At 36.9% G+C, this 12,263-nt stretch overlaps 2 protein-coding genes across 12 annotated transcripts in view; one reads left to right on the top strand and one right to left on the bottom strand.

The window, feature by feature from the left end:
• LOC126035315 (translation initiation factor IF-2-like) overlaps nucleotides 1–12,263 on the bottom strand; it is a 307,625-nt gene that overhangs the window by 185,211 nt on the left and 110,151 nt on the right. The gene's annotated exons all lie outside the window — the stretch shown is intronic.
• Nucleotides 1–12,263, top strand: part of LOC126035239 (erbin-like) — a 171,245-nt gene that overhangs the window by 142,213 nt on the left and 16,769 nt on the right. For 8 of the 11 annotated variants that reach the window (XM_049793514.1, XM_049793513.1, XM_049793508.1 and 5 more), the window contains 2 exons: nucleotides 10,007–10,135; nucleotides 10,991–11,200. In XM_049793514.1, the coding sequence (XP_049649471.1) occupies nucleotides 10,007–10,135; nucleotides 10,991–11,200 (339 nt within the window). Of the gene's footprint in view, nucleotides 1–3,616; nucleotides 4,243–10,006; nucleotides 10,136–10,990; nucleotides 11,201–12,263 lie in introns of those variants that run through there. The other 3 variants (XM_049793512.1, XM_049793511.1, XM_049793516.1) reach the window with 2 other exon arrangements.

Below are 12,263 nucleotides of genomic sequence, written 5' to 3'. Positions count from 1 at the left end.
AAATCTACCCTCTTTCAGTTTAAAGCCATTCCCCCTTGTCCTATCACTACATGCCCTTGTAAAAAGTCCTTCTCCAGCTTTCTTGTAGGCCCCCTTTAGGTACTGGAAGGCTGCTATAAGGTCTCCCCGGAGCCTTCTCTTCTCCAGGCTGAACAACCCCAACTCTCTCAGCCTATCTTCATAGGAGAGGTGCTCCAGCCCTCTGATCATCTTTGTGGTTCTCCTCTGGACTCATTCCAACAGGTCCATGTCTTTCTTATGTTGGGGGCCCCAGAGCTGAACACAGTACTCCAGGTGGGGTCTCACGAGAGCAGAGTAAAGGGGCAGAATCACCTCCCTCAACCTGCTGGTTACGCTTCTTTTGATGCAGCCCAGGATACAGTTGGCTTTCTGGGCTGCAAACGCACATTGTCGGGTCATGTTGAGCTTCTTGTCAACCAACACCCCCAAGTCCTTCTCTGCAGGGCTGCTCTCAAACCACTTATCGCCCAGCCTGTATTTGTGCTTGGGATTGCCCCAACCCATGTGCAGGACCTTGTACTTGGCCTTGTTGAACTTCATGAGGTTTGCACAGGCCGACCTCTCTAGCCTGTCAAGGTCCCTCTGGATGGCATTCCTTCCCTCCAGTGTGTCGACCACACCACACAGCTTGGTGTCATCGGCAAACTTGCTGAGGATGCACTCAATCCCACCACCCATGTCGCTGACAAAGATACTAAACAGCGCCAGTCCCAATATCGACCCCTGAGGAATGTCATTCGTCACTGGTCTCCACTTGGACATTGAGCCATTGACCACAACTCTTTGAGTGCAACCATCCAGCCAATTCCTTATCCACCAAGTGGTCCCTCCATCAAATCCACGTCTCCAATTTAGAGACAAGGATGTCGTGCAGGACAGTGTCAAATGCTTTGCACAAGTCCAGGTAGATGACATCTGTTGCTCTTCCCTTATCCACCAACACTGCAACCCTGTTGTAGAAGGCCACCAAATTTGTCAGGCATGATTTGCCCTTAGTGAAGCTACATTGGCTGTCACCATTCACCTCCTTATTTTCCATGTGCCCTAGCATAGTTTCCAGGAGGATCTGCACCAAAATCTTGCCAGGTACAGAGGTGAGACTGACTGACCTGTAGTTCCTCAGGTCTTGCTTTTTTCCCTTTTTAAAAATGGGGGTTATGTTTCCCCTTTTCCAGTCAGTGGTAACTCCTCGGACTGCCACAGCTTATCAAATATGATGGATAGTGGCTTAGCCACTTCATCCGCCAGTTCCTTCAGGACCCGTGGATGCATCTTATCAGGTCCCATGGACTTGTGCACCTTCAGGTTCCTTAGATGGTCTCGAACCTGATCTTCTCCTATGGTGGGCAGTTCTTCATTCTCCCAGCCCCTGCCTTTGCCTTCTGCGACTTGGGCTGTGTGGCTGGAGCACTTGCCCATGAAGACCAAGGCAAAAAAGTTTAGTACCTCAGCCTTCTCCATGTCCTGGGAAACCGGGTCTCCCATTTCCTTCCAGAGAGGGCCCTCATTTTCCCTAGTCTTCCTTTTATCACCAACATACCTGTAGAAGCTTTTCTTGTTGCCCTTGATAGCTAAAGAAATTTAATTGAAGATGGTTGAAAAAATTACTTTTAACTATGATTTTTCTTTGGAAATCCAAGTATTTAGAGGGATGGGTTTGGTTTTGTTTGTTTGAAGTTGCATAACTTCTGTTGATAAAAAGGGATGGGGTTTGTTTTTAAAGAGGCCTTTGCAGCAGCCACACCAGTTCTTCTGATCCATTTTGAGTCAGGTACAATATAAAATATTTTAAGACTTTCACAGTACTGTGCTGTAGTGTGGGGAACCTTTGTCCTACGAGGCAATCACAAACCTTACCATGTTCCAACCCTAATAGTGCATTCCTTGATCTTCTTTTCTCCTGGATGCACATATCAAATCTTACATGAAACAATAGAGAAGTAAAAATCCCAGCAATAATTGAATGGAGAGGGAAACAAAACTTCAGCATAATGCTAATGCAATTTGTTTATAGCTCCTTCCTATATCATCTACATTTGATATGTTAGGAATGATGTTTAAAATACCAGTGAGATCTGTTCAGGTACTAGAGCAGTGTAGTCACCTTGACTAAAGTGAAATTGATTGCCTGACTTGATTCCTTTTATATCTGTCCATACTTTCTATTACACTTTATGTGTAAACTTTAATTTTTGTTTCCTACTAGAATGATATGGAATAGCTGTTGTTAAGTTCTTAGCTATGCATCTAATTTAACAGATCTTTAGAAGTCTGTTTTGTATGTGTGTATTTCTTTTGTTCTGGCCTTGAAGAGTTTTAAAGTAGCTTTTACTTATGTCACAACCCATGCTGGACAGACCAGGGAGGGGTCGTGTTGAGTTCGGAATTCTCTCAGGCTAAATTAAGGTGAAACAACACCAAGCGATCAGTTGAACGTTTTATTCATGGCAGAAGCAAACTGAACTTGGAAGGTGTAACAGTAGTTGGCGTGGCTTCTCTCAACAGGAATTGGCATAGGGAACCATGTAACCCGTGGTAACCATACACATAAATTCAGAGAATAAGGAGAGCCCTCCCGTTGAGTCATGAGGTTCAGAGTGGACCCCCTTGCTTTCTAGACTCCCTCTCAGAGAAGAGCCTAGGGGTGGCTGGATCCACTCCTAGTCCCAGACTTGGTCAACAGTTTATGTCTTAAAGGGATGAGGTGTAGGGATTATGAAAAAGGAAAGAGAAAGAGAAGAGAGAAAGATTTCACCGGTCCAGCATTGGTCCAGCCAGCCTAGGAGTCCAGTCCCAGAGGGCACACATGGGGCTTCAGTTTGTGTCCTTTTATCATCTCCATGCCCCTCCTTTGGGCGGGCACTCAAACTCATTAGGCTAATTAGGTGTCACGAGCAGTTTGTGCTTTCAGAACCTTTGGAAAATGGGTCGGTGGGCTTGGGGGTCGTTTGGGGAGTAACTTCTCCTTCCCTGCAGACATGACCATTGTTTGATCTTTGGCCATACATGGTGAGCTGCCCTGCTCAATATATCAGAACATGGAGCTGTGCACCCTCCAGCATGCCCTCCCTGTCCTGTGCTGTTGCTGATGTCCTGTGTGGATAGGCTTCTTTTCACCTGTGGTTCCTTGCTATGCAGAACTTGCCCCACCACGATGTTTGAGACATTAACTCTTTCAGTCTCTCACAATTTAGCAATCTGACACTTTTTTATGGATTTAAAAGTGAATGTGTATGTAATTGTCTACTTTATATTCTCTGTGATATGACTGATTTTTTTAAAAAAAATCTGAATTGTGAAAAATGTAGATATGATCCTATATGGCAGCTGGCAAATATGATAATATTGAAAATCTAGGGATTCACTGGATATTTCTTTGTTCTTTTAAAATAATGGTTTCAGATATTTTTGTTTGTAACTAAAAATTAGCTTGGGGGGGGGGGGGTGTTAATCTATAAACCAGACTTCTGAAATGTTTTGAAGTCTGAAAAAAAATTCAGTAATTACAGAACTTATTTATGGAACAAGCATTTATTGGAAAATGTTTTGACAAAGCTTTCATGGATTTAAAATAGCATTTCTTTTTCTTTTAAAGCATAAGATACAACACTGACAAAAACAGGTATACCAAATTAAGCCTTATGATGAATATTTAATTCATATCTTCTTGCCTGTAGTTATACACAACAGTGTAGGTTAATAGTATTACCTTTGCTGTGACTCTTCAGAGTCTGTTATTGAATTTAATCATGTTTATTTCTATGCTGTGCTTCTTAGGAAAGAGCATGTAGTGGGTTTTGGGGGGTTGGTTTTGTTGTTTTTTTTTTTTTTTTTTTTTGTGAAACTCCTGAAGTACTTGTTTCTTTTTGTTTTTATAAAATTTAGTAACAGTGTCTGCTTATTGGCCAAAATTGGAGAAGCTAGTTCTTAAGTTTTTATTAGCCCTTTTTACCTGATACAGGTGGAAAAAAACCTTTCAAGAGTTTAATTTGCATGAGGAGAGATACAGGATAGTTTTAAGTCCAGCAAAAATTATTAACAATGGATTCCAGCCAAGTAACTGGCATTTGTAACCTTTGACAAGATGTAAGGGGGCATACTCCGATCAACTAAAATTATCCATCTGGTTGAAGGAAGGTGAAAACAGTTGATGAGACTATTTGTAAATAGAAATTTTGCATATATTCATGAGAAACTGTTTGCTTACAAAGCAGATTTTACTGTGGGATAGAGAAAAGGGCTTCTTTAAATGTCAAGCTGCTCTCTAGTGGTTATATATGTAAGCTGTTAGAAAGTATGCAATCAATTCTGCCCCCCAACCTTATAAATTTAGTGTACAGGTGAGTTTTTAAGAACAGTAATATTTTTCAACATATTTTCTTTTGGAGTGTGACTTGCCAATTTTACTACCTGATATGTCACAGTAGTGTTCTATAGTAGTCTTGTTGAAAGTTTTCATTTAGGAATTTAAGCTAATACTGCCTGTGTAAAACACTAGTCACACGCATTTTATTGTGTGGTAGAGGAATTTCTCATCCATAAACTGCAATAATAAATATCTGCAATGGTTATCTGCAAATATCCATTATATTTCTATGCGCTGAGTAGGCAGAAACAGTTGCTGGGCCTGATTCTCTCCTTTCCTTACATATATATTTTTTCTTTTTTTGTCATTGTGGATCTCTTGGGAGTTCATCAGGTGTGTGTTTGCTTTCAGTTCTAATTTCATCTGGAATTAAGTGCTCTCTTTTTTATCTACTTTATCTACTATTTATCTAGAATTGCAGAGCTTTCAAAGAAGAGGTCATAAAGTTAGATTCCTACTTTCCATTTCAGAAATTAAAATAGGTGGTTTTATTCTCAAAGTTGCCAGTGTATGGTGCCTTATTTAGAAAAAAAAAAAGTCCAAGTGTTTCAGTACTGATATAGAATTGCAGTTTTAATCAAAGTTTGAATTTTTTTCCTGATTTTTTTTTCCTCTACATACCTAATTTCGAAAAATATTTCAATTGGTATGGCCTCAGATTCTTTCCAAGTTAAGCTTGTTTAAATATGTCAAGGGAAGTAACTTCAGTGGGTCTGTGCACACATAAAATTAAGTGCTTAAGTGTTTGTAAGATCATAGCCTGAAGAATATTTTGACACTGATAAATTATAGGAATGCTATCCATTCAGTAGCTGTCAGTTTAAAATTTTTATTTGAGTTTTATTTTGTTTCTCCATTTTTAATGGACTACTGAACCGTCAATGTATTATAATGATATTTTGTGGAGGTAAGAAATCAATACATCATACTTCAAAAGGAATAAAATTCTTGTGCATTTTGAATGTAAACAACAAAAGTTTTGACCCTGCAAACATTTTATGACAGTAGAGTTTAAATTATATGTAATTCTCCACATGCAACTCTTCAATAGGAATGCTGTTACTTACTGAAGATACTTTTTTTTTTGGTCAGGATCAGAAACCTAATTTTTTTTTTTTTTTCTTCTCCCTCGTGACTGAAGGAGAATAGTTTCATAATGTTTAAGTTCCTCTTCTTTGGGATAAACTGGTATCTTACTAGAATTCTACAATATTTCAAAAAAAGGTTTTTTTAGATTGTGTGCTTTTATTCAGAAAGGCTTTAAGCATCAATGTTAAGCATTTCAAGTGTTCCAGAATACTTTGAGCAAACTTTTTCTAATCAAATTTAACTAAAGAATTTTAGATAGTCAAGGTGGGAATGAGAAGTGAAGGTATTTCTAGACATTTAATATAGCCTCAAAGGATTATTCATGTCCCTTTAGCTGGCAAATGATTCCAAGTACTGTAAAATAAATAAATTTTTAAAAAGGCTAATACTTAAGCTTAGAAGTTAAGTTACCAGTTAAGGCTATTCTAAGATAAGTAAAATGTAGAGTCTTGTTCCCTGCAGATATTTGAATTTTATTAGTTCTTTTCTATATCAAAATTTAATGGATTGCCATGAGAGACTCCAGACAGTCTTAAAATTACGACAGTATTATCCAATAGAAATTCTTCTAGGTAAATTCCACTATTGTCTTGCACCTAAGTAAATGTGTTAAGGTACTTCAGTTCCTGAAAAACACCCTTTTGAAATCTGAAAATGTTAATTCTCTTGTAAGCTGCAAAATAGAGAATACGTTCTGATTCTTAGCATTCAGAAAGAATGTAAATAAACCCCAAAACTATGCTGCTACCTGCCTGCATCTAAACTGATTCCTTTAGAGGCTGATTTTGACTACAAATCCTGATTTATACGCCAAATACTTTTTTACTTTATACATAGCCGTTTTTTTCTTGATATATTGTAGCTTTTTAGTAAACTTAGCTTTCACAAAAATATAATGGAACATGGCATGTATATTGGTTAGTGTATATTAGTTTAGAGTAGCTGAAATGAGATTTCTCAAGCCTCTAATATCTGAATTATTATTTTGCAGGCCATTATGCCCTAAGACACTGTAGCAACTCAGGTAGAGAATGCAGTTGGTACTTGGAATTAACATTCATATTTAATCTGAAGTTTAGATCGTACATTTATTTCATATTTAATTTACTTTTAATAAATTGGAATTAAAATCAGGGGATTTTTTGTGGCATCTGCATATTCATATTTCTGGAAGTCTCTTCTCTGATGCAGCATTCTTCAGAAATCTTCCTAGGAAATGTACAACCTTCATCGTGCTTATGTTGAGAAGCAAAATTAAGAGGGATACCATTCACTCTCCAAATGCCTCAGTTTCTCTCTTCCCTAAAAATAGGTAGAGGAAGAATACTTCCTAGATTTGTCTCTGGGAATATCTTCTTGTGTTAAACTAAAGCTTTCTTACAACTCCATATAATTTAAAATAGTATTTGTTCTGTACAGTTTGTACTTGTGGGTTCCTTCTAATTTAGTGTTGAGACACTGTGCCCAATGTAGAGAAGGAGAAAAATGGTGTTTGCAGTACTTTTCATGTCTTTCCTACATCAATTGCACAATCAGGTTTTGTACTTTGGAAAAAGTCTCTACCAAGAAAGGAGATTTTATAAACTCTTGAATAAAACTCCTCTCAGGCTATGTAATCACCTTGAAGCTCACTAAACTCCGTTAACTGAAGTCTTAATTCCTGATGGACAAGTTTGTGCCTCTACAAATTGTAGGAAAGTTCTACCTCCTATTGCAGATCTACCTTAGATTGTCACTATTTATTGACCATCTCTTTGGGTCCTTCTAAGAGAAGAGTGAATCTAATGGATCTAGGGATCTTTATAGTAAGACGGTCTGCTAGAGACACTTTCAGAAGATAACTTTCTAGTCTCACCATGCATTCCTCCTATTTTTATTTGTCTTTTTGCCATTTACAGAAGATGTAGAGATATAGGAGCCTCTGAGAGGAACTTCCTGTAAGGAGACTTCAGGGGGTTGCTTGTACAAGTGGGGAAAAGGCCACCTGGCTAATTATATAGAATATTTTGAGAAGAGTTGTAAGAAGATGCTTTGAGACACTAAGGAGCTAAGGAAAACTGGCTTTAGCAGTTTCATCTGCGTGTTTGGACTGAAACTTAGAGGAGCAGTAGGCTCAGATAGAATATTTAGTAAAGAGAGACTTGAACGCCGAGTACAATTTTCCCCTCCCAAGAGGGGAAAAGCTTCTGGAGTTTTGTCTGGAAGCTTGAAAAATACACTGACTAGAGAACAAGATAGGTGTAGAAGAGCAGCATGAAGAAAGCTCATTGTGCCACTGAGTGAGATTATCCAAGAGCCTTGGCCAAGAAAAGCCAAGTATTGTCAGTAAATACTATTTTCCAAGGGAGTTTCAAATGACTGTGCTACCAGATTATCTGGGGAGTATGAATATGCAGAGGCATATGACTTTGATTATTAAACTAGTTTTAGTTTCACAAGATAAAGCTAGTATGAAAGAGCAAATGTCTGCCTGAGAATTAGTGACTATTTTCAAAATCAGATTAGTATGTGTAGTCAACAGACAAACACCAAAATTTATTTATTCATGTAAGAGTTGTTGCAGTATCTCAGTCAAATGCTATATATTTTGAACTTTTTTTTACTTGGAAAAATAAGAAACTTTAAAAAATACCCACAACTTTGGATTTGCTGGGGTTTGATGCTCTGTGGTATATCTTTTACTAGGATCATATTTTTTCATGGGTCTTTGTCACTTTTTTAAGATAGGTTTGTTTCATTTCTCAGGTGGCACATGGGGGATTTTCCTTTTCTTCTTTTGTGCAGTCTTTTTATTTTGTTTTGTTCTTATAGCTACAAAAGTCCATGGTGGCAAGATGGTAACGTCTACTGCTTTCTTTCTATTACCCTTGCCAATATTGCAGAGGTCAGGTTTGCAAGGTAATGAAGCTCAAAACCAAACCACTATCACTTCTGTCCTTGAGTTCATGTTACCTGTTTGATTGCCTACAGTGGCACAGGGATGGACTCTAAGGTTTCTTACCAGCCTCTTTTTCTTTAAATGAGGCTTGTTCACATTCCTGAATGAAGTGTTATCAGAATGCATTGTGGATGTTGACAGCATTGCAATAGCAAGAAAACCCAGTCAAACAGTCAAATCTCTGTGTAAATTTTTATTTGTACTATACCAGTAATAGGGGGGGGGAAAATGAGACAAAATAATAACTGGTAATTAGATGGTTTTCCACAGGTGTGTATCTTGACTGCCAGCTTCTCTTCCTACAACATATTTTATATATTGTGAATTTAATGAGAACCTAGATATTTTGACAAGCTGTGCACCTTTGTTGTTTTTCCAGATACACAAATGTTTGAATTACTTTATTTACATGTAATTCTGCATGCAAATTGCTGATTGCATGCTGATTTACAGTAAATAAAAGTAAATAGGGGTCACTGAGTTGTTTTATACATCACAGTGGCACTGTTCTTGCATGTTTTTTATCTTGCATGACAATGGAATATGTTTGTATAGTCTATGTATAACATGTCTTGTGGTTTATGCATGCTGCACTAATCTCTGTTAAATCTGTCCCCTCTTTATTCAGAGCATGTTGTCTAGGTCCTTTAATTCCAATTATGCTGCAGTTAGCAGCTTTCACTATGGCAGCTCTAGGGTTCTGCATGGCAGCCAGGGTAGTGTTGCCTTGATTGTTGCAGACAGAAGAGGTTCTGGTGTGCACATTGTTTGAGTGAGTACCTACAGGAGGCTATTGCAATATATAGAAGGAGAAAGAATAAACTGAGAGAGCTGTCCTTAAATTGATAGAGTTAACCTTTTATATATGGACAATGCTTTCAATAAAAAGGATATAATTTATGTGCTGGATTTTTTTTTTAGGCATTAAATCAAATACTTTGCCTTCACTTCATATGCTTTAACCTTATTGCAAGGCTTTTCAATTTAATGTCATGAAGTTGAGTTTTCTAATTGGCTTTTATAGATGATTGAACATATGTAAAACTGTCTGGTTTCATTGTACATATGTGAACAAAAGATTACCATTCTAAATTTAACCTAGGTTATTTTATTTTGCTTTTTCCTCCCCCAAACAAATTCCAATGATGTAAACTGTACTGTAAGATACTTTAGGCATTCAAAGAAATTAATATTTTAGTTTGTAAGAAAACATGAGGAAATGACTCCTTAACTCTGAGCATCCTGAGTGATGTTATGGTATCCATAGTGAGCAGGATAAAGTCAACAGAAGACTTCTTTTAACCATGTGAATCCTTGAATAGACAGTCTTTAGCATTTGTTGACTTTTCTTATCAATGTGTTGGTGATCAAAGACACCTCTGCAGTTGCTAGTTTTTGTAAATATCCAGCAATATTTTATGGGTGTGGTGTATTGGCTAGTACGATTTTTCTACATAAACAATGTACTAGCTAGTCAAAAAAGATAAAGAACGATAAAGCCCTTAAAATTTTTTATTCTGGGCTTCTTATGAGAATTTTTTAATTTGAATAATATGAAGACATTCTTCTTTACTGCTTCATTCTGTTTAAAGCATCCCCAGGCTCCTCCTCCAGGAGACCAATGCCAGGATGAGGTATTCATTTTAGGACAGAATTACTCATCTGCCATGCTTATTCTCAAAGATATTCCTCTGGACAGCATGAAGAAAATGGCTGTGCAGGTGATTATCTACATGACACCATGGATAGGATATATTTATTATTATTTGTAGAAACATATGCTGTTGGAACTGTGGGGCTTCTTTAAAATGTAAAACAGGATTTGACTTTCACCCAGGTATTGAAGGTGGCGCAACTGAAACAGCATCCTCTTTTTGGAAGACAAAATAGTTACCTATATGAAGGGGGATAGTTTTCATTTTTCTTCAGCAGGGACTTTGGAAGAAGAAATTTGCATCAAAAGACATAATTGCAAGTAGAAATTGGAATATGGCAGATGATTTCCGAAAAGCAAATTGAAGCTGATTAAACCTTTTAAAGAACAAACTTGAAATCTGTTGTGATGAAATTCTGATGATAAACTAGAATTTGTAGGAGACATTCTGTATTCATCTCTAAGGACCATCTATATGGGCAGGACTTACTACAATGAAACTAAATGGATGCTTGTAAGTTATTATGATGCAGCAATCAATTTTCTTTTTATAACTTAAGTAATTTCATACTAATGAAATTAATAATGATATCAACCAAGTGTCAATACTGTCAGTGGCACTGCCAGAAAATAATGATTGAGATAACTCAGTGAAGCAAGTGCTAAAAGCAAAGACCTTGTCTGGTCTGTTCTAGTAGATTAGCACTCAAAGTAAGTTTTTGGTTTTCAGATTTTTTTTCTCAGGAGGTCAGAGCTGATGAATATAATGAAAATTGAGTGCAACTGTACATGATCCAGAAGAGTAGTTTTAGTAATATTCCTAGAAGTAAAAGCAGTCAAGCATGAGAAATATTGAAATAATAAAGGAGGAACTGAGGATTGCTGCTTATAAAATGTATGACATTGAGTATGTTTTATTCAGATACCTTTGACAAATGGACAAATGTGCCAGCCTCAAAGACCTCAGGCAAACTACAGCCAAGTCCATCATCTCCCTCCTCAATCGTCAGTAGCAAGACATCCATCTAGAGAACAATTAATTGACTATCTGATGTTGAAAGTTGCCCACCAACCTCCCTGTACCCAGTCTCAGTGTTCCCCCAGACAAAGCCACAAATTGGCAAAGCAAGAGGTAAGGATAAAATCTAACTTGAATATATAACATCTGTCTGTCAGTGGCAATGAATTGTTATATTGTTTTTGTTTATTACTGTTTCTCTGTAGATGGTGACAGAAATCATATAGGAATTTATCTCCAGCAGAAGACAATGTTATCTCAGTGCAGTTCTACTGAAATCACATATTCCTTCTAGTTTTGAGCTCTCTTTCCTTTTAATGTGAACATTTTTAAAGAGAAATGTGGTAGTTTCTTAACAGAATGTACCAGAAACTTATGCTTGCATCTTTATACTGAGATAGAAATTTATTTCTTGACTACATTTATTGATCATCAACTAATTTTTGATGTAGTAACTGAAAAAAATACAAAGTAGCAGTACAACTTAGAGTACTTTGCATCTATTCATTGCTATCCAGAATGGTTCAAAAACCTGCAAATGTAGAAGTGTACAGCCCTAAACAAAAACCAGGATAAAAAAAAGTGTAAGCATCTGATGCATGCCTGATAATTATTTATGATAAACAGATGTGGGTAAGAAATTCTACAATTTAATGGCAACTTTCTGTTCTTGGACATAGGATGTTTCCTCTGTATTGTTATGTTTTTTGAGAAAATACCAAGAGCTATGTGCTAGAATGAGAACATCCACTTTTTGTGTAAAATAAGTTTTCTAGTCAACTCTTCTGGCAAGAGAAAAGGGAGACAGTGTTGGCTATGTAGAACTTAATGTGAAAGTAGGAACTAGGTTTGATTATTAAAATTCAGCTAGAAGTAGCAAAGAAATAGGAAGAACAAGTTCTTTCATATGCTGGGCGCATTAAATTCATTTACACAATATCTAAATATCTCTGAATTTAAAGCCTACATGGACTACTGTGATTATAATCAGCAATATTGGAGTAAAACTTGTGTACAATGATACAAGATGCTGTTGTATTGGAATCTTGTTCTGAATTAATATTATGAGATATAATACTCTCTTGAATTGTGATAAATGGGGGGGTTTTGAGGGTTTTTTCTTTTTAAAAGTTTTGGATGCAATTTTTCAGCCAGTTCTAACTTCGGTTGTAACTAT

This window comes from Accipiter gentilis, chromosome W (assembly GCF_929443795.1).
Source record: "Accipiter gentilis chromosome W, bAccGen1.1, whole genome shotgun sequence".
NCBI classification, from domain to species: Eukaryota; Metazoa; Chordata; class Aves; order Accipitriformes; family Accipitridae; genus Astur; species Astur gentilis.
This window is presented reverse-complemented; position numbering and strand designations above follow the sequence as displayed.